The sequence below is a fragment of the Trichomonas vaginalis genome, chromosome III (assembly GCF_026262505.1).
Source record: "Trichomonas vaginalis G3 chromosome III, whole genome shotgun sequence".
Classification (NCBI taxonomy): Eukaryota; Parabasalia; order Trichomonadida; family Trichomonadidae; genus Trichomonas; species Trichomonas vaginalis.
This window is the reverse complement of record NC_067205.1, coordinates 1,782,391-1,803,165: the sequence shown is the minus strand read 5'-3', so window position 1 is coordinate 1,803,165 and position 20,775 is coordinate 1,782,391. Positions and strand designations below refer to the sequence as shown.

Sequence of the window (20,775 nt, the reverse complement as noted above, 5' to 3'; positions counted from 1 at the left end):
TATTTTTGTCCTTATTGACCCTATAAGTTGGACTGCTTTTAGCGTTGGCTTGGGCACTAAACCAGTCATTATTAGCTTTATATATTCTGCGCTTTTCATTGCCTTTTGCAATGGCTGCGTCTTATTTTTTAACTTTCTTGTGCTAAGTTTCATACTGTACGGTTTTGTTTTGCAACTGTAAAAGTTTTTCTGCCTTTACATTTGCTTCAACTTCTTTTTATATACTCATCGCTATCCATATTATGTCTTCAGGGCTTTTTTGTTTTTATCTCTTCATCTTTTCAAGTACTTTATATTGAGTAGTATATGGTTTTTCAAATTATTAACATCTTTGTTCCATTTTTGCTAATTCTGCTGCTTTTTCTGACACTTTTTTCGCATATATTCCTCTGTACTTAGTTCTTTCAGTTGTTCTTCTTTCTTCTTTTTCTCTACGTTTAACTCATTGAGTTTCTTTGTGTGTGTCTGTCATATTCTAGTTTCTTTTCGTTTTCACTTATTTGTTTCTGTATGTCTATGTTTGACTTTTTGACATCTGTTATTTGATTTTTGAGTGAACTCAAATTCATTTGACTTGAGGGTTATAAGCTGTTCCGTCTGCAGCTCCACCATAGCCTGCCATTTTCGCTAAAAGTGCCGCTCTTAAACCTCCACTCTGTGCACCAATAACTCGGTTTAAAAGCATAGGGTTGCTTGACATTTGTTGCAACATAGTGGGGTCATTCATCATTTGTTGTTGCAACTGTTGTTGTGGTGTCAGTTTTACTATTGGATGTTTCAATGCTCCCTTCCTCTTACGTATATTCTTACGTAGCTTACGTGGCATTTTAAGTGAAGTTAAAAAGCGGTTTTTGACAGATGTTTATATGACACTTTTTGTTCAGCACAAAAAACTACTCGGTCAAAGTGTTGTCAGTTTTGTAAAATAACCGTCCTATCTCATTCTATAAGGGGAAAAGGCTTCTCAAAGTATACTTCCTTGGAACGCCTGTAACTTTTCCTGTAGCGACGTTAGACCCTTACTTGTCCGGACAAAGTTATACTAAACATCTTCAGGGCTAGAGGGCACGAAGTGCCTGGAGGCCCCACTACCTTTTTTTTTTTTTAAAATATATTATAAAGAGTATTTATATAAATATTGTAAAATAATATAAGTAATAAAAATTGAGACCCCCTCCCTGTTTTTGATGTTTTGTCACTTTTTCGGTAATTCTTATTGTTTCCAAATATTATCCAAGAGAAGAATATTCTACAGTTGAGGATATGAGGTCATACAACTTGACATTAGATGCTATGAACTTTAACAACAACTTCACAACGACCATTAACCCTGAAATGCAAAGTTCTATTATGCCATATGTGAAAGTATGGACTCATACAGGAGGTCAAAAAACTCAATATACAAATGGAGACCGTTCAAACTTTTGGCTTGGCATTCCATTTGCTGACTCAGAAGACTTTATGGGTGGTATTTCAACTGTTGGTACAGTTCAAATACAATATACTGGTGACAGAGACGGTCCAGATGAATTGAAAGCAAAGAAGTTTACAAAACCAATAGCACTTTTCACGGAAGATGCTCTTTTGAAGATTCGTTCGATGAAACCTGCTGGGGCTCCTCAGATTGGCATAACGACAGCTTCCATCGAGAGATTTTGGCAGCAGGTCAGTAAGTTGTTCTTGAACTGACTTCTCTCCGTCAAATATTGACAGTACGCCAGTTTTGACATAATATTGTAGATAAACTTTCCTTTAGTAATATCTGTAAGTTTTGAAGTTATATTTTTGTCTGCTTCAAGAACTTTCACCATTTCAGTTATACCAACTTTCTTTGCTTTATGAAAATATTTGGTTCAGCAAAGACTGCTATTCTATAACATTTTCCATTGTTTGTATAAAGAACTATTCTGTCAATGTATTTGTATTGTTTGTGTGTGTAAACTTTGTTCTGCTTCAATTCAAAAGATATCCGAATACGTCCATCTTTTTATTCTAAGTAAAATGTCATTTCCGAAAAATAGAAGCTAAGTGTTTCAAAAGGTTTAATGGCCGGTGGCAGATGTGAAGTTAAATTCACCAACTCAAACAAACAGTCAAAGTGTTATTGTTTCAATGTCAAAGACAGAGATGTTGAAGTGGGGAAACCATACGAAGACGAAGATGGTATAACAATTGTTCCTGTAAAAGAACAACCAACATATCCTGAAGTTAGCAGAGACTTAAGTTCTGTTGCAGATATTCGAAACGACTACCAACAACTGAAAGACAAACTTCAAACTCAGGAGAAGATTTTGTCAAGCTTTAAGTATAATGTTAAACTTGGTCGAACACAACCCTGTAAAAGTGAACTCATATGTCATTGCACCTCATGAAGTTTTGAAAGAACTATTGAAACTTTTGACAGAGGCAGACGATATAAACATCAAAGAAAGAAATAGAACCCGACATTAGTTGCTGTGTGTGTTCATATAATGCATTGACAAGATATACGTTATGAAAGGAGTGAAACGTTGAACTTAAAATATAGTTTCCCAGACTGTATAAAAATATTTGACGACCACAACATTTCATTAAAATTTATTTGCTAAGTAAATGGCAGAAGACATAATGGTTTATACTATTACGACTAAAAACCCTGAGTCATATAATTCTATAACAACAAACTTACAAAGTCCTCAAGGACGATATTGTAAAACTAACCTTAAACACAATGACGACTAAAGCCTGTTTTGCTCTTTTGACACCAGAAGACTTTATTGTTGTGAATGGTAAAAAATACTCCTTTGAAGATACTTACTCAGATATACCACCAACAGGTTTTGTTGACTTATTTAATACTTTAAGTACGGGTGTAACATGTGCTGCAACTAGAGCAGGTTTCATTATGTTTGGATGTCCGACTGAGTTTACTATAAACGATATGAGCTATAATACAAAACTTATTTCTGGTTTTTACTACCAACAGTTTCCTATAACAGGAAAAAGTGTCATACAAGGAATGTCTATTCCATTGACATTAAGCACACCAATCTTATATATTGTTTCAAACTTAGGTTCAAAGTGTTATTCGAATGTCGACAGAAACTATTATGACCAAAAATACTTATGCGTATAAACAAATACTTTCTCTGCTGGTTTGCCTATTGTTCATTCGAATGCAGAATTTTCAACCTTAGTGAACTCAAACACTTTGGCAAGTATAACGTTGACATTAGTTGACGCAAACTTTGTTCCTGTAAAACTTTTATGTCCTATGTATTTGTCAATGACGGCAGAAAGTTTCGAATTGGAAGATGCAACTGGTGAAAGTATTGTATTACAAGAACAACTTCAACAACAAATAGCTCAAGAACAACAAATGCAACAAATGAACAACAAAGTCAAGAATAAAAAAAATAATATTTTTTTATTTTTATAAAAATGTACAGAATAGATGTTTCAGATTTTTATGACTTCCAAGCATTCAGAAATATGTGTCCATTTAGAGACTATAACAAAGCAGTCGAGAATTTGAAACGTTTAGTCATTTATGTTGACTCTGCCCCAGAATGTTATGTCATGAAAGAATGGGATGTTGTCTTTAACAAACCAAGAGCAACAATAGTGTCTGAACAAGAATGTAGACAGAAACTTAAGAAAATAAAAGTCGTACAAGTTGGCATGAAGATGTTAGATGCTTGGGATATCTTATTGTCAAAGTTAGAAGATTTTTCAGTTCGAGGTATAAAGTTCTATACACCTTCTCCAAACTTCTATTCTATCTTCACTGGATATAAATCGAACAAGTAGAGATGGAAAGAAAATATTATAGAAGCTTGGTTAGACCATGTCAAAGAAATTATATGCAATGGGAACGAAAAGGTTTATGAGTATATCTTATGTTGGTTTGCAAACATCTTACAACATCCAAGTGCTAAAAATGAAACTGCTCTCATTATAATTGGAAAACAAGGAACTGGTAAGAATACTTCTTTACAGATATTTTTGTGCAAACTGTTAGAAGGTTATTCGAATCCGAATATGACAAACTTAGAAAACATCTGTGGCAAGTTTAACTCCTCAATAGAGAATATGAAACTTATAGTTTGCAATGAACTTCAAAGTATAGATACAACAAAAGTTTTGAACTCAGATGCTTTGAAGAGTCTTATAACAGACAAAGTTGGAGTTGTTGAAAGAAAGTATAAAGACCAAAGAGTTTGTGAAAATGTTGCAAACTTCATTATGGTTTCAAACAATGTGTTCCGATGAAGTTAGAAAGTTCTGACAGAAGATATGTAGTTGTCAGAACGTCAGATTCTCATATGCAGATACAGAATATTTTGACGACTTAGCAGAAACTTTGACATCTGACTACAACCACTTGTTCTCATATTTCATGACATTAGATATTTCTAAGTTCAATCCAAGACAAATTCCACATACGAAGAGAGACAAACATTGTTAGAAGCAAACAAGAGTGTATATGAACTGTTCATAGATGAAACTGACTTTGTGTCATTTAGATGAAAGGTCATTGTACGATTCGTATAAACAATATTGTCAAGAATATGGTTATATGGCAGCTCTAAACGAACATTCTTGGCAAATGTCAAAAGTCTTTTAGATGTTCAGAATGGTGTATATACAAAGAAAATTTTTTCTGAGTAAATTTAAAAAAAAATTTTTTTTATCCGATAGAAAAAGATGACAGAAATTCATCTCAGTAAAAAGTACATGACAGAAGTCAAAGATAAGTAAGCCATTCCATATTTGAATGTTTACTTCTAATTTTGAAAAGTCTCATTGCAAAAATTTGGAACATTGCACCAGTTAAGTTTGCTGTTGTAGAAAAAGTGGTGCAATTTGAAGACTTAACATAGGTTTGTTACAGTCAAAGAAAATTTTGACAGAAAGTTCTCAAAACTCAAGAAGGCAAAGCATACAAACTTGTTATACCTTATGAACCAAAGAAGACAGACGACTATGAATATTATGAGTCTAAGATGTTTGAAGTTCAAGGTAAATTGGGTAAAAAGATTTTAGAGTCTAAGCCAGTGTTTACTCCTAAAGAGGAAGAGAACATTGACATTGACCCAGAAATGTTCTAAAAATAAAATTTTATTTTTACATGTCAATTTCTTCTCTCTGAACTGGTTCAGGTTCTTTCTTCTCTTCTTCTACTTTTTTCTCTTTTCTTTTCTCTCTTCTTCTCTGGTGGAGTTATGTCAAATTCTCAGAACCATATTTTTTGTAAAAGTTCTTTGTCCTTTAATAGCTCATCTATTCTGTTTTCTATTTCATCTTCAAGAACAGCGCATGTGTCTTCTTTGCATTCTAAGAACTTTTGTTGGACTTCATCTTTCCAATCGGCGTTATCTCTGTCAACAAGTCTGTCATTGACAAATTTTAAGACTGCTCTTTGTAATGTTTTATGGTTCTTGTCATATTCCCAGAAACAGAACTTTAGAACAAATTCACCTTTCTTGTTTACACTATGTAAGATTTTATGGTCGACAGATGTTTTGCTGTCGAAAAGCTTGTCTCGAATATAGATAGCGCAATCGCTAGACATTTTCTAAAAGATAAAAATTTTAATTTTTCTAAAAATATGTTAGAAAAAAGTTTGCTGACATTGACAAGAAATTTGAGAATGTTTTAAAAAGAACAAGAGGAAGTTAGAAATGCTCAGATAAAGCCTATACATGACAAGTTCTTATTTGCTCAGAATGGTATAACAGGTCTAATTGCACCACCTGGGTCGGGTAAGACTTTCACTTATCTTAAAATGGCTGCACAACAACAAGAACTAGATGAGAAGAACCCATTTCTATGAGTTAGTTGTTATTTGTGACTTCTGGTCAATTTGACCAAACAACGTCAATTCGTTCAAAGATATTATAAAGAAGTCTAAGTTAGTATGTATAAAAGGATACTGAGTTGTTAGATTGGATAAAGAAGTACCAAAGAAGAGTTTTGAAGTATAATGCTATAAATGAGTATATAAATTTAAGTTTAAAGACCCAAATGAGGAAATGCAGAGAATATTAGAGAAGAAACACTTCAGAAACAAACAGAAAGAGATAGAATACATTTCGAAGAAATTGCAATCTTACGATTGAAGACTTACCCTCATAGATGTCTTCTTATCTTAGATGACTTTGCTTCTCATCCTTTTGTTAAAGAACAGAGAAACAGAATATGTGTCGAATTCTTAAGAAGCTCAGACACTTTAACATCTCAGTTGTCATTTGTGTACAGACAGCAAAGAGTTTAAGTAAGGATGTTAAAAGAATACTTACTGACATAATACTTTTCCCGGATTGTCCGAAGACGATTTCATGGAACTTATGAAAGAGTCCATGGCAGGTAAGTTTGACAGACATGAACTATGGGAGAGTACAAAGTCATACAAGACCCTTCATTACTTCTTTCAGAATTCATATCTACGCAAACAAAGTTTCAAATTGTAAAAAGTCAAGCTTGAAAATAAATGGTTCATCTACCCTACTTCCGTTTGAAGTTGTTTCAAAATACTCTGTTATTTTTTCTTTCAAGTAGCGGCAAGTCTTCTTTGAAGGTACAAAATTTTTGTACAACCTTTCCATACATATCTCTTGTTCAAAACAGTAACATGGGCAAACTATGAATGGTTCGCTTTGAGAAACTCAGTACAACCACAAGCTAGAGAACAAACAGACCAGTATGCAAATATTGAGAAAATAAGAAGACTTGACCCTAACGTTCCAGGAGTTTATGTTAACCTTTCTGGTTCAGATGGAACTGCTGCCACTAAAGTAAAACTGAAACTTAGAGTTCCTTTGTCATCTTTCCTCATCTTCAGGTTTTAAGATACTTGCCAAACTGGGCAGGAAAAATTTCTATTGAACTTACTCCAAGCAAAAATAACTTAGTCATTGCACCAACACAAGACCCATTCAGCATTACTATAGCTGGAACTGGTGGAGCCAAGTTCTGTGACTTTTGCAAAAGACAAAGTTGACTTAGACTTTGGTTTCTCAAACTTCAACAATGAAGTAAACTATTATTTCAATGCTGCTGGAACTGCTTGGGACCCAGTTAAGTTACATGCGAAAAGTTTGAATGCAAGAGAATAGAAAGCAGACTTGCAGTCTATATGTTGGACCCAGATATTTCAAATGCTTTAGCTGCCAAATATATTGCAGTTCCACTTATGTTCCCTATACACCAAATATCTGTCAAAGACTTTGCAGGTGAAGTTGGAAACCAAAGTGCTGACCCAGGTGCAAGAACAGATATTGCTTTAACAACTGCAATGAAACATGCAGATACTATGTTTGTACTGTTCAGACGAACTATAAATGACTATTCTTGTTTCTACAACCCCGTATTAAATATCATATAAACATAGATGGCAAATATTATCCAAGAGAAGAATATTCTACAGTTGAGGATATGAGGTCATACAACTTGACATTAGATGCTATGAACTTTAACAACAACTTCACAACAACCATAACCCTGAAATGCAAAGTTCTATTATGCCATATGTGAAAGTATGGACTCATACAGGAGGTCAAAAAACTCAATATACAAATGGAGACCGTTCAAACTTTTGGCTTGGCATTCCATTTGCTGACTCAGAAGACTTTATGGTGGTATTTCAACTGTTGGTACAGTTCAAATACAATATACCGGTGACAGAGACGGTCCAGATGAACTGAGAGCAAAGAAGTTTACAAAACCAATAGCACTTTTCACGGAAGATGCTCTTTTGAAGATTCGTTCGATGAAACCTGCTGGGGCTCCTCAGATTGGCATAACGACAGCTTCCATCGAGCAGATTTTGGCAGCAGGTCAGTAAGTTGTTCTTGAACTGACTTCTCTCCGTCAAATATTGACAGTACGCCAGTTTTGACATAATATTGTAAGATAAACTTACCTTTAGAAATATCTGTAAGTTTTGAAGTTATATTTTTGTCTGCTTCAAGAACTTTCACCATTTCAGTTATACCAACTTTCTTTGCTTTATGGAAATATTTTGGTTCAGCAAATATTGCTATTCTATAACATTTACCATTGTTTGTATAAAGAACTATTCTGTCAATGTATTTGTATTGTTTTGTGTGTGTAAACCTTTGTTCTGCTTCAATTCGAAGAGATACTCGAATACGTCCATCTTTTTATTCTAAGTAAAATGTCATTTCCGAAAAATAGAAGCGTAAGTGTTTCAAAAAGGTTTAATGGCGGTGGCAGATGTGAAGTTAAATTCACCAACAAACAAACAGTCAAAGTGTTGTTGTCAATGTCAAAGACAGAGATGTTGAAGTGGGGAAACCATACGAAGACGAAGATGGTATAAACAATTGTTCCTGTAAAAGAACCAACATATCCTGAAGTTAGCAGAGACTTAAGTTCTGTTGCAGATATTCGAAACGACTACCACAACTTAAAGACAAACTTCAAACTCAGGAGAAGATTTGTCAAGCTTTAGGTATAATGTTAAACTTGGTCGAACACAACCCTGTAAAAGTGAACTCATATGTCATCGCACCTCATGAAGTTTTGAAAGAACTATTGAAACTTTTGACAGAGGCAGACGATATAAACATCAAAGAAATAGAACCCGACATTAGTTGCTGTGGTGTTTCATATAATGTCATTGACAAGATATACGTTATGAAAGGAGGTGAAACGTTGAACTTAAAATATAGTTTCCCAGACGTCATAAAAATATTTGACGACCACAACATTTCATTAAAATTTATTTGCTAAGTAAAAATGTCAAAACTTCTTGAAAGATGTTTGAAGAAAAATAATATAGACTTTATTTCATGTAAAGGACTTTACACACTTTTGAACGATATGAAAGACCCTGTTTTGTTGTTTCGTGTAGACAAAGGAAAGTTCTATGTCTTTACAAAATATTTGAACTTCTTAGACAGAGAACTTCAAGAAACGCCATGTGAAAGTTTAGATGAAGTTCTTCTCCACTTTCAGAAAAACTTTTAAATATATATAAATGGCAGAAGATATAATGGTTTATACTATTACGACTAAAAACCCTGAGTCATATAATTCTATAACAACAAACTTACAAAGTCCTCAAGGACGATATTGTAAACTAACTTTAAACACAATGACGACTAAAGCCTGTTTTGCTCTTTTGACACCAGAAGATTTTATTGTTGTGAATGGTAAAAAATACTCCTTTGAAGATACTTACTCAGATATACCACCAACAGGTTTTGTTGACTTATTTAATACTTTAAGTACAGGTGTAACATGTGCTGCAACTAGAGCAGGTTTCATTATGTTTGGATGTCCGACTGAGTTTACTATAAACAATATGAGCTATAATACAAAACTTATTTCTGGTTTTTACTACCAACAGTTTCCTATAACAGGAAAAGGTGTCATACAAGGAATGTCTATTCCATTGACATTAAGCACACCAATCTTATATATTGTTTCAAACTTAGGTTCAAAGTGTTATTCGAATGTCGACAGAAACTATTATGACCAAAAGATACTTATGCGTATAAACAATACTTTCTCTGCTGGTTTGCCTATTGTTCATTCGAATGCAGAATTTTCAACCTTAGTGAACTCAAACACTTTGGCAAGTATAACGTTGACATTAGTTGACGCAAACTTTGTTCCTGTAAAACTTTTATGTCCTATGTATTTGTCAATGACGGCAGAAAGTTTCGAATTGGAAGATGCAACTGGTGAAAGTATTGTATTACAAGAACAACTTCAACAACAAATAGCTCAAGAACAACAAATGCAACAAATGCAACAACAAAGTCAAGAATAAAAAAAAATATTTTTTTTATTTTTATAAAAATGTACAGAATAGATGTTTCAGATTTTTATGACTTCCAAGCATTCAGAAATATGTGTCCATTTAGAGACTATAACAAAGCAGTCGAGAATTTGAAACGTTTAGTCATTTATGTCGACTCTGCCCCAGAATGTTATGTCATGAAAGAATGGGATGTAGTCTTTAACAAACCTAAAGCGACAATAGTTTCAGAACAAGAATGTAGACAGAAACTTAAGAAAATAAAAGTTGTACAAGTTGGCATGAAGATGTTAGATGCTTGGGATATCTTATTGTCAAAGTTAGAAGATTTTTCAGTTCGAGGTATAAAGTTCTATACACCTTCTCCAAACTTCTATTCTATCTTCACTGGATATAAATACGAACAAGTAGAATGGAAAGAAAATATTATAGAAGCTTGGTTAGACCATGTCAAAGAAATTATATGCAATGGAAACGAAAGAGTCTATGAGTATATCTTATGTTGGTTTGCAAACATCTTACAACATCCAAGTGCTAAAAATGAAACTGCTCTCATTATAATTGGAAAACAAGGAACTGGTAAGAACACATTCTTTACAGATATCTTATGCAAACTGTTAGAGGGCTATTCGAACCCGAATATGACAAACATAGAAACATCTGTGGCAAGTTTAACTCCTCAATAGAGAATATGAAACTTATAGTTTGCAATGAACTTCAAAGTATAGATACAACAAAAGTTTTGAACTCAGATGCTTTGAAGAGTCTTATAACAGACAAAGTTGGAGTTGTTGAAAGAAAATATAAAGACCAAAGAGTTTGTGAAAATGTTGCAAACTTCATTATGGTTTCAAACAATGCTGTTCCGATGAAGTTAGAAAGTTCTGACAGAAGATATGTAGTTGTCAGAACGTCAGATTCTCATATGCAAGATACAGAATATTTTGACGACTTAGCAGAAACTTTGACATCTGACTTTTACAACCACTTGTTCTCATATTTTATGACATTAGATATTTCAAAGTTCAATCCAAGACAAATTCCACATACCGAAGAGAGACAAACATTGTTAGAAGCAAACAAGAGTGTATATGAACTGTTCATAGATGAAACTGACTTTGAGTGTTTAGATGAAAGGTCATTGTACGATTCGTATAAACAATATTGTCAAGAATATGGTTATATGGCAGCTTCTAAACGTACATTCTTGGCAAATGTCAAAAGTCTTTTAGACGTACAGAATGGTGTATATACAAAGAAAAATTTTTATGAGTAAATTTAAAAAAAATATTTTTTTATCCGATAGAAAAGATGGCAAAATTCATCTCAGTAAACAAGTACATGTCAGGACTTAAAGAAGAACTAGACCCATTCACATATTTGAATGTTTACTTCTACCATTTTGAAAAGTCTTCATTCAGCAAAGTTTGGAACATCGAACCAGTTAAGTTTGCTATTGTGACTAAAAATGGTGCGAAATTTGAAGACTTAGACATAGAAGGTTTGTTAGCAGTCAAAGAAAGTTTGACAGAAGGTTCTCAAACCTTAAAGAAGGCAAAGCATACAAACTTGTTATACCTTATGAACCAAAGAAAGCAGACGACTATGAATATTATGAGTCTAAGATAGTTGAAGTTCAAGGTAAATTGGGTAAAAAGATTTTAGAGTCTAAGCCAGTGTTTGCCCCTAAAGAGGAAGAGAACATTGACATTGACCCAGAAATGTTCTAAAAATAAAATTTTATTTTTACATGTCAAATTTCTTTTTCTCTGGAACTGGTTCAGGTTCTTTCTTCTCTTCTTCTACTTTCTTTTCTTTCTTTTCTCTCTTCTTCTTCTCTGGTGGAGTTATGTCAAATTTCTCCGAACCATATTTCTGTAAAAGTTCTTTGTCCTTTAATAGCTCATCTATTCTGTTTCCTATTTCATCTTCAAGAACAGCGCATGTGTCTTCTTTGCATTCTAAGAACTTTTGTTGGACTTCATCTTTCCAAGAGGCGTCATCTCTGTCAACAAGTCTGTCATTGACAAATTTTAAGACTGTTCTGCTTAATGTTTTATGGTTCTTGTCATATTCCCAGAAACAGAACTTTAGAACAAATTCACCTTTCTTGTTTACACTATGTAAGATTTTATGGTCGACAGATGTTTTGCTGTCAAAAAGCTTGTCTCGAATATAGATAGCGAAATCGCTAGACATTTTCTAAAAGATAAAAATTTTAATTTTTCTAAAAATATGTTAGAAAAAAAGTTTGCTGACATTGACAAGAAATTTGAGAATATTTTAAACAAGAACAAGAGGAAGTTAGAAAATGCTCAGATAAAGCCTATACATGACAAGTTCTTATTTGCTCAGAATGGTATAACAGGTCTAATTGCACCACCTGGGTCGGGTAAGACTTTCACTTATCTTAAAATGGCTGCACAACAACAAGAACTAGATGAGAAGAACCCATTTTATGAGTTAGTTGTCATTTGTAGTACTTCTGGTCAATTTGACCAAACCGTCAATTCGTTCAAAGATATTATAAAGAAGTCTAAGTTAGTATGTATAAAAGACTCTGAGTTGTTAGATTGGATAAAGAAGTACCAAAGAAGGGTTTTGAAGTACAATGCTATAAATGAGTATATAAATTCTAAGTTCAAAGACCCAAATGAGGAAATGCAGAGAATATTAGAGAAGAAACACTTCAGAAACAAACAGAAAGAGATAGAATACATTTCGAAGAAATTGCAATCTTACGATTGGAAGACATACCCTCATAGGTGTCTTCTTATCTTAGATGATTTCGCCTCTCATCCTTTGCTTAAGAACAGAGAACAAGATATGTGTCGAATTCTTAAGAAGCTCAGACACTTTAACATCTCAGTTGTCATTTGTGTACAGACAGCAAAGAGTTTAAGTAAGGATGTTAAAAGAATACTTACTGACATTATACTTTTCCCCGGATTGTCCGAAGACGATTTCATGGAACTTATGAAAGAGTCCATGGCAGGTAAGTTTGACAGACATGAACTATGGGAGAAGTACAAAGTCATACAAGACCCTCATACTTCTTTCAGAATTCATATCTACGCAAACAAAGTTCAAATTGTAAAAAGTCAAGCTTGAAAAATCTAAGTGTTTAGTCTTAGTAAGTCTGTTGTGGTGCTGGGGCTGTCGGTTCTTCTGGCTTTGGAAGGCATTCAGGAAGAGGAACGTCAGTCATCCGTTTGTGTCCTGTCGGATGGAAGAACTTTTCCTGTTGGAAGGAAGAACTTTTCCTGTTGGAAGGAAGAACTTTTCCTGTTGGAAGGAAAATTTTTTTCCTGTCGGATGGAAAAATTTTTCCTGTCGGATGGAAAATTTTTTTCTGAAGTTCGACCAAAAAGTTCTCAATTTTCGAAAATTTGAATGGTTTACGGACGGACAACTGGAAAATTTTTTCTTGTCGGATGGAAAATTTTTTCTTGTTGGAAGGAAGAACTTTTTTCTGTTGGAAGGAAAAACTTTTCCTGTCGGAAGGAAGGACTCGGAATGCCAGAAGGATTTGACAAGGCAATTTACTTTATAGAGCTACCTGAGCCATCTGAAGTCAAGCTTGAAAAATAAATGGTTCATCTACTCTACTTGTTTGAAGTTGTCAAAATACTCTGTTATTTTTTCCTTTAACAATGGCAAATCTTCTTTGAAGGTAAGTATTGTACAACCTTTAATATCATAGTGTGTTTGAGGTAACGTATCTTGAACTATTTGTTTCACATCTTCATTCGGTGTCATTGAAATCGGTAAGTTTTCGCGATAGAACCAATTTCTGTCAGATTTGTAAATCTTAGCAAGGTCGTAAAAGCTTTTGTTGTTTCTTCTGACTAAATGCAACATAACCATATCTTTATCTTCTTCATTTTCCATCTCTTCAGTATAAATCATATACTTATAGTTCTTTTCCTTACCTTTTGGTACCGAACGTGGTATTCTTTTCTGAATGTTTTTGTCTTTTGCTTCAAGCTTGTTCTCTAGCTCTTCACGTTCTTGTCTATGAATTTCATCTAACATCATGAAAATATAACAAGCGTAACGAGGTGAAGCCCACATTGCAACAGCATTTACTAAAAGTCTATGAACATAATATCCTCTCAAACCATTTAGCAAATTTTTACGATTTTCGTACGGAATCTCGACCCTCGGTTTTCCGAGGGTCGCAAACATATGAGGAAATTCTTCTAAAAGTTCTTTTGTCTGTTGGTTTTCAAACCAATGATATGCTTGCTTTGTAGAACGAAGAGCGTTCAAAATACTTTGCATCTGGTACATATCGTCTTTGACCGAACGAATGAGACGTAACTGTTTGTTATACTGTATGTACTCGTATTCTTCATTTATAGCTTCATGGACTATAACTGTTGTTGTGTTCTCTGTTGTTGACATATCTGTCCTTACATACAAAATAAAAAAATAAATAAAAATAAAACTAACTTTATTTTTTCTGTCTTAAGGAAATTCATGATTTTCATAGAGTTTTAGGCTAGACCGATAAAATCCGGTCTAGAGAAATTTCATGATTTTCATGTGTTTTGGCGACCCAGAAAAAAAAAACGGTCTCGCTGTGCTTCATGATTTTCATAGAGTTTTGGCGACTAAGGTTTCTTACCTACTCGCTGTGCTTCATGATTTTCATAGAGTTTTGGCGACTGGGGTTTCTTACCTACTCGCTGTTCTTCACGATTTTCATGAGTTTTAGGCAAGGCCGGTAAAATCCGGTCTAGAGAAATTTCACGATTTTCATACGGAATCTCTTCTCTCGGTTTTCCGAGGGAAGCAAGCATATGAGGAAATTCATGAAATTTGGTCATTTTTCAGCAAAAATAATGTTTAGGTGAAGAGGTGCGATCTCACCTGTTTTTTCACCTGTTTTTTCACCTGTTTTTTTACAAGCGTTTTACATGGTAAACGTTATTTTTACATGTATTTTTCAGCAACTTCGTCAAATAATTTTATAGCTTTATCTATCTCATCTACTTCAAACGTTTCTTTACCTTTCGTGGGAGCACCATACATTTTCTCAAACTTTTCGAGTAGTTCTGTTTCAGCAGCTCTCATATCGTTAACGAACACAACCTTAACTCTATTGACTGTACTGTCATATCTTTGAGTTATATTATATGTTCTTCCTATCTTATATCTCTTTGTATTGAAGTCCTTCGGTTTCTGAACGATGTAAAGTAAGCCTTCACTGCAACGTTCTGAGTCGAATAAACCATATGTTATGAAGTTATATCCAACAACTGGGTCTAACCATAACAAAACTATTGGTATAAGACTTTTGTCGATGAGATATGCTGCAGTTCCATAGAATTTTACCGATATCATAAGCTCAGGATTTCTTGTCAAAATTTTCTGAGTAGAAGCAATTTTAACCCAGTGGTTTGTTTTTTTTCCAAATGGAGATAAAATGTCTGACAAAGAATATTTGTTGTATTTCTTTGAGTATCTTACGTTTAAATCACCTATTCTAACCACTTTGGTGTCATTGTCTATCTTTCCAACTGTTTCAAACTCATTGTTTGTCATTTCTTTCTTTAAGTCTGCATAGTCGTTTCTCATACGTTCTATCTCTTTGACGGAGTAGTTATATTTCCTAATTGCTGCCTTACATTTAGAACATTGCGGGTTCATTTTTGCGTTATACATTGAAATTTGACCTGCTAGAACAACTAAGGCGTCAATGGTTTTCTTTAACTCAAAAGTTGCTGGTTTTATTTGTTCATTCCATACCTTACCTCTTCTATCTTTATCTCTTATCTGCCATACACATTCAGCAACTAACGAAACAAAGTTGTCGTAGGTCTTAAACTCCCGGGTTTTGTAAAGGTCAGAAACATTCTTATATACCATGTCGCAATCTTTGTCCATAACCTTATGGTTGCAATGAAATCCTAGAAACTCATAGTTTACCTTTCGTATGAACTTCTTTATTTCTACTGAGTCAGTTGCTTTGACTTCAATTTCGTCGAATTCAGGAATAGTGAGTTTTTGTTGCTGAATTTCAGGCAATTTGGGTAAATGGTCAATAATGTCCTGCATTTCATAAAGATACTGTTCATTTGTTTCATCTTTCGCACTACAGTCTAAATTACATGTTAAAAGTTCTTGCTTTATCTTCTGGATTTCTGTTTCAAAAGTATATGAAGACGAAGTGAAGCTTTTCATCTCTACCAGCATAGATGTTGGATTCATGACTAACGAGTTTGGTGCTGTTGTTGTTTGAATTGTTGTTGTGCCGATTGTTGAAATCATGTCTTTTATACAAAATAAAAAAAATAAAAAAAAATAAAACTAACTTTATTTTTTATTTCGGGAAAATTCATGAAAATTCAAGAGGTTAGAAAAGAGGGTAGAAAGGAGGGTAGATCTAACCTTCTACCCTAAACATTATTTTTTGGTGTAAATTTCCTAAACTGACTGACTGACTGACTGACGGCACAAAGTGGCATAACGAAAACATTTACGAAGAAGTCATGACAAAACATGTACGATGAAATCATGAAAATTCATGAAAATTCAAGAGGGTAGAAAAGAGGTTAGATCTAACCTTCTACCCTAAATTATATTTTTGGTCCGGGAACAAAATGAACGAGGTCAGGATGTATGTAAATACATTTGAATTCATTCATAACACCCTTTGTAAGCTCATAAAATGCTTGTTTTGAGGTCGAGCCACATTTGGCTCCACCGTATTCTTTCAACCAAAACTCAAGAATTTCCCGCATGAATTTTGTATAAAAACCAACCGTCTGTATTCCGACGGTTGCTATATTCTTGACAAAACATTTACGATGAAATCATGACAAAACATTTACGTTCATGTTTGACAAAGCATGTACGATGAAGTCATGACAAAACATTTACGAAGAAGTCTTGACAAAACATTCATGAAAATTCATGAAAATTCAAGAGGGTAGAAAAGAGGTTAGATCTAACCTTCTACCCTAAACTTTATTTTTGGGTCCGGGAACAACTTTCTCTCAATAGGGGCTGTAGCATACTCTTTGCGTAAGCGGTTCAGACCTTCTTCGAACTCTTGGTCTCTCTTCGATTGGGATTGAGATTGGAATTGCTGGGGTGGAGCTTGCTGGAACATCCAAGGGTTGGGGAAGTAAGGCATAGGCTGAGGAGGGTAGTTCGGGAAGCCTTGTGGTGGAAATTGGTAGTAACCTTGAGGTGGAAATTGGTAGTAAATCGGAGGTACTTGCTGGAACTGAGGTTGCTGAGGAGACTGTTGTGGTTCTTTAGGTTCCTCTGGTTTGGGAATGGACTGGGTTGGTGGGACGTGGGACATTCGTTTGTGGCTTAACCGTCGGACCACCAACGATAAAAATCTCTGCTACTAGCAGTACTGCTACTGACAGTAGCAGTACTTTTACTGACAGTAGCAGTACTTTTACTGACAGTAGCAGTACTTTTACTGACAGTAGCAGTACTTTTACTGACAGTAGCAGTACTTTATCGTCGAAAACCCTCTCAAATTTTCCTTTTTACTGACATTAGCAGTACTTTTACTGACAGTAGCAGTACTTTTACTGACAGTAGCAGTACTTTTACTGACAGTAGCAGAGATTTTTATCGTCCAACTTTACAAATGTAAACTTATATCGTTCTATTTTCTTCACTAGGGTCTAACACCAAAGTAACCTTACAAATGTAAACTTATATCGTTCTATTTTCTTCACTAGGGTCTAACACCAAAGTAACCTTACAAATGTAAACTTATATCGTTCTATTTTCTTCACTAGGGTCTAACACCAAAGTAACCTATGTACATGAAATTTCACTGCATAAAAGGAAAAAACCTGCGCGAATCGGGATTTGAACCGAGGTCTTCGACGCCTTTAACGAGGTAGCCCATACCACTGAGCTATGAGCCGCTTGCATATTCTCAAAAATAAATTGTTTTCATGAGTTTTCTACGATGTTAGAAAAAAATGTTATTTTCTAATATCTTCACATTCAATACTTTTTCAGCACTTTTCCGTAGTTATATATGAAAGACAATTCGAGATAAAAGTCATAGTACAATGGAATAATATGTTGCACACCATTTGTTGTGAACCAAACTTGAAAGTCAGAGAAACTGTTACTAGGTGGTTCGTAGAATTTAGAAGCAAAGTCATAAAAGTCCTTACCAATACATAGAAAACTATTGTTGCTTGAACTGAAACTTGCATGACACATAACATTTTGAGGGTCAAACACACGTTTCTATAAACTGTCAAATCTGCTGGTGGAAGTATAAATTGAAATGGACCATCTGGTGGTAATGGTTCGTTCTGGTTTAGTAACCGAAGAAATTGTGCCCAAGAACGTTTGTCTACTTCCCAAAATAAAACTCTGTATCTCTTGGAGGGTTAATTTCAATCTTTTGAAATGAAACGGTGGAGTTCATCTTGTCATATTCTAGTTTCAGATAGTATGTTCCATTTAGTAAAGAGTCGTATTTTTCTTGAAATTCCCAATAATATTTGTTCATTTGAGTTTGAAAGTCATTTAGAGTTTTCTCAAGACTTTCGTCTGAACGAACTGTAAAGATCCTCATTTCGTCAAATTTGTCTATTAGACCATCAGAACCTTTATACTGCCCATGAAATATACTACGAACATAAATGCGTTAGTTCTATTTGAAAACAAAACTCTTCTAAATCCTATTGCCTTTGCATCTGAAGGACTTTGAAGCCAACGAATTGGATAGTCAAACCTGTATATTCGGGATGAAATTTCTTCATCTGATATTGTCCTACCAGCATTTGTAAAGATATAGTCTAACGGTTTTGTATCTGCTACTTTTGTTCTTTGTTTTTCAACCTGAAGCATTTAATATATGTAAAAATATATTGTTTTAAAATGGTATGCCATATAGCTTCTTGAATTTGTTAAGAAGTATTTGAACGTTTTTTCCATCTGTATCTCTAGTGTTTACATAAGCATAGCCCGCCTTAGTAAAATATACTTGTAATTTCCTATAGTTTACGCCGGTATAAAAGTAGAAAAGAGTCTTGTTCTTCGCTATAGTAGTAAAACTCAAACGTATGCTTGCCATAGTCTGTAATTTCAATTGTTTCATCTTCTAGTTCGTCGACAAATTCGAATACAATATCTCCAAATTTGCCTTTGTTCTTATTGTTTTCAGAACGAGTGACCCAACGTAAGTTTTCAAGTCTATTGTCGTTTCTTATACGGTTTATATGGTCTACAAAAGGTAAATTGTTAGGATTCAGTATAAAATGAGTTGCAATGACAACATGTTTAAGATAGTGTTTTCCACCCATCTTCATAACAGCATATCCGTTATTTCGCTCCCATTCGCTTAAAACTCTTTTTGTCTTTTTGTTTCTGACTTCAAATGACTCACAACAGTGAATTTCATATTTCTCATCTAACAAACAAGTTTCCCAACGGTCTTCTCCAACAAACTCAGCGTACATTTCAAATAAAATAAAAAAATGTCACTTTTTAAAAAATAAATTTTTACTTCATGCAATGCTCACTAACATCGAAAGGCATGTCCATAAGACGTTCTTCTTCTAACCTCTCTAGTCTGTTTGGATAATTGGCACGTGCTGTTTCCAAATCCATTTCGTAGGTCAGACCAGCCAGTTTGTCATAGACTTTTATGGGTCTTCCCTTCCTATATTTAAACTTCTTCGAAACTCTCCAACCATATCTTTGCAACTCTGCTTTTATTCTAGCAGACTTTCTATCCATTCTATATGGGGGCATTTTTATAAAAATAAAAAAATATTTTTTTCTTTACTTAACATAACCGCCTGCTGCCATAAGTCTTTGACGCCAACCCATACCAGCTAATGAAGGTTGACTTGGTTTAGTTTGGAAACTAAACTTTGGTTTTGGTTTATCTTCAGTTTTTGGTTTTTCTTCTTCTATCGGTTTTTCTTCTTCTATCAGTTTTTCGTCACTTTTCGGTTCCTCTGACTTTACCCTACTTGCAGGAACAGTTGTGTCGTCAACATCTTCATAAATATCATATGCCATTTGTTTTTGTTTTCCTTTCAACTTTTTGTGTTTGTTGTAAAGTTTAGAATATTTCGACTCTAAGTCAATGAGATGTTCTATAATGAACTGTTGGTCAGTGAAGTAAACTTTTCCATCTGTTGTCTCGAAAGCTCCTTCAGACTTCAATATTTTATTTGTGAGAGTCTGTTTCTTTTTTGAGATACTAGCCGTTCCATTTCTATGAAAAGTGACTTTATAGTTAGGGTTTGTATTTCCAGACCTGGCACTTTCTATTATTGAATTTTTCTCTTCATCTGTAAGTTCTTTGACAGGTTTTGACAATGGTTCTGAACTTTTTGTTTGTGGTGTCAAATCTACCGTTTCAACTTCTTCGGTCATTTCATCTCAGTAAAAAATTTTAGTTTGGTTTGTTTTCAACTGGTTGTTGTTGTTTTTTAAGTCGGTCTAAAACTTCCTGAGGTATAGGAAGAACTTGACAAACACGTTGTGTAACTGCTGGAAGCCGACAAATCCATCTTGAACCCATTTGTCTCAATGCTGTATTGTTCATTTCATCTCAGTAAAAAACTTTACATTCCCCACGTTTGAGGCGGTTGAGGTTGGTTATTGTTTACCCATTGTTGTGCATGGTTATATCCTCTGTTAAAGAATCTTTCACCTTGGTCCATATAGTGTCCTGCTTGGTTATAGTAGTCATTTGCTTTGTTATAATAGTTTCCTGCTTGTCTTCCTACATTGTCCATCCATCCTTGAACTTTTCCTCTTGTTTCAGGATTTGGAATAAGATTTGTTGCATCTCGTGCTACATCCCAACCTTTCTGTACAGTTTGTATAATAGGTTGTGCTTTCTCTTTCAGTATACCTAATGTACTCAAAATCTTCCTTCCAACTCCAAATACACCTCTGGCTATTGTTCCCACTGCGGGTAAAAATCTAGATGCAACTCCTGCTAATGCGCCAAATAAACCCATTTCTTATGGGTTAAAAAATGACGAATC

General features: G+C 34.3%; 11 protein-coding genes and 3 pseudogenes across 14 annotated transcripts, besides 2 other annotated features; 5 read left to right on the top strand and 9 right to left on the bottom strand.

Moving 5' to 3' along the window:
* Positions 1–20,775: part of a mobile genetic element that runs on past both edges of the window.
* Positions 1,098–1,223: a mobile genetic element.
* TVAGG3_0622750 lies at positions 3,421–4,650 on the top strand (annotated as a pseudogene). Its single transcript has one exon. A coding segment is annotated over exon 1 (1,230 nt).
* TVAGG3_0622740 (uncharacterized protein) lies at positions 9,389–9,781 on the top strand (the record flags this gene model as incomplete). Its single annotated transcript, XM_051240420.1, has 1 exon — positions 9,389–9,781. One exon carries the CDS (start codon positions 9,389–9,391, stop codon positions 9,779–9,781), a length of 393 nt encoding a protein of 130 aa, XP_051087007.1.
* Positions 9,811–11,045, top strand: TVAGG3_0622730 (annotated as a pseudogene). Its single transcript has one exon. A coding segment is annotated over exon 1 (1,235 nt).
* Positions 11,081–11,318, top strand: TVAGG3_0622720 (protein of unknown function, DUF4108 family; the record flags this gene model as incomplete). The annotated part of the gene is made up of 1 exon (XM_051240419.1): positions 11,081–11,318. A coding segment is annotated over one exon (238 nt), but the record flags the coding sequence as incomplete, so codon positions are not given.
* Positions 11,516–11,968, bottom strand: TVAGG3_0622710 (uncharacterized protein; the record flags this gene model as incomplete). Its single annotated transcript, XM_051240418.1, has 1 exon — positions 11,516–11,968. One exon carries the CDS (start codon positions 11,966–11,968, stop codon positions 11,516–11,518), a length of 453 nt encoding a protein of 150 aa, XP_051087005.1.
* TVAGG3_0622700 (protein of unknown function, DUF4106 family) lies at positions 12,005–12,844 on the top strand (the record flags this gene model as incomplete). Its single annotated transcript, XM_051240417.1, has 1 exon — positions 12,005–12,844. A coding segment is annotated over one exon (840 nt), but the record flags the coding sequence as incomplete, so codon positions are not given.
* Positions 13,370–14,062, bottom strand: TVAGG3_0622690 (KilA, N-terminal/APSES-type HTH, DNA-binding family; the record flags this gene model as incomplete). Its single annotated transcript, XM_051240416.1, has 1 exon — positions 13,370–14,062. One exon carries the CDS (start codon positions 14,060–14,062, stop codon positions 13,370–13,372), a length of 693 nt encoding a protein of 230 aa, XP_051087003.1.
* On the bottom strand, positions 14,708–14,980 carry TVAGG3_0622680 (organellar and viral DNA polymerase type B; the record flags this gene model as incomplete). Its single annotated transcript, XM_051240415.1, has 1 exon — positions 14,708–14,980. A coding segment is annotated over one exon (273 nt), but the record flags the coding sequence as incomplete, so codon positions are not given.
* Positions 15,167–16,045, bottom strand: TVAGG3_0622670 (organellar and viral DNA polymerase type B; the record flags this gene model as incomplete). Its single annotated transcript, XM_051240414.1, has 1 exon — positions 15,167–16,045. A coding segment is annotated over one exon (879 nt), but the record flags the coding sequence as incomplete, so codon positions are not given.
* On the bottom strand, positions 16,725–17,087 carry TVAGG3_0622660 (uncharacterized protein; the record flags this gene model as incomplete). Its single annotated transcript, XM_051240413.1, has 1 exon — positions 16,725–17,087. One exon carries the CDS (start codon positions 17,085–17,087, stop codon positions 16,725–16,727), a length of 363 nt encoding a protein of 120 aa, XP_051087000.1.
* TVAGG3_0622650 lies at positions 18,642–19,227 on the bottom strand (annotated as a pseudogene). Its single transcript has one exon. A coding segment is annotated over exon 1 (586 nt).
* Positions 19,271–19,507, bottom strand: TVAGG3_0622640 (uncharacterized protein; the record flags this gene model as incomplete). The annotated part of the gene is made up of 1 exon (XM_051240412.1): positions 19,271–19,507. One exon carries the CDS (start codon positions 19,505–19,507, stop codon positions 19,271–19,273), a length of 237 nt encoding a protein of 78 aa, XP_051086999.1.
* Positions 20,175–20,327, bottom strand: TVAGG3_0622630 (uncharacterized protein; the record flags this gene model as incomplete). Its single annotated transcript, XM_051240411.1, has 1 exon — positions 20,175–20,327. The coding sequence occupies one exon, from the start codon at positions 20,325–20,327 to the stop codon at positions 20,175–20,177; it is 153 nt and encodes a 50-aa protein (XP_051086998.1).
* On the bottom strand, positions 20,347–20,748 carry TVAGG3_0622620 (uncharacterized protein; the record flags this gene model as incomplete). The annotated part of the gene is made up of 1 exon (XM_051240410.1): positions 20,347–20,748. The coding sequence occupies one exon, from the start codon at positions 20,746–20,748 to the stop codon at positions 20,347–20,349; it is 402 nt and encodes a 133-aa protein (XP_051086997.1).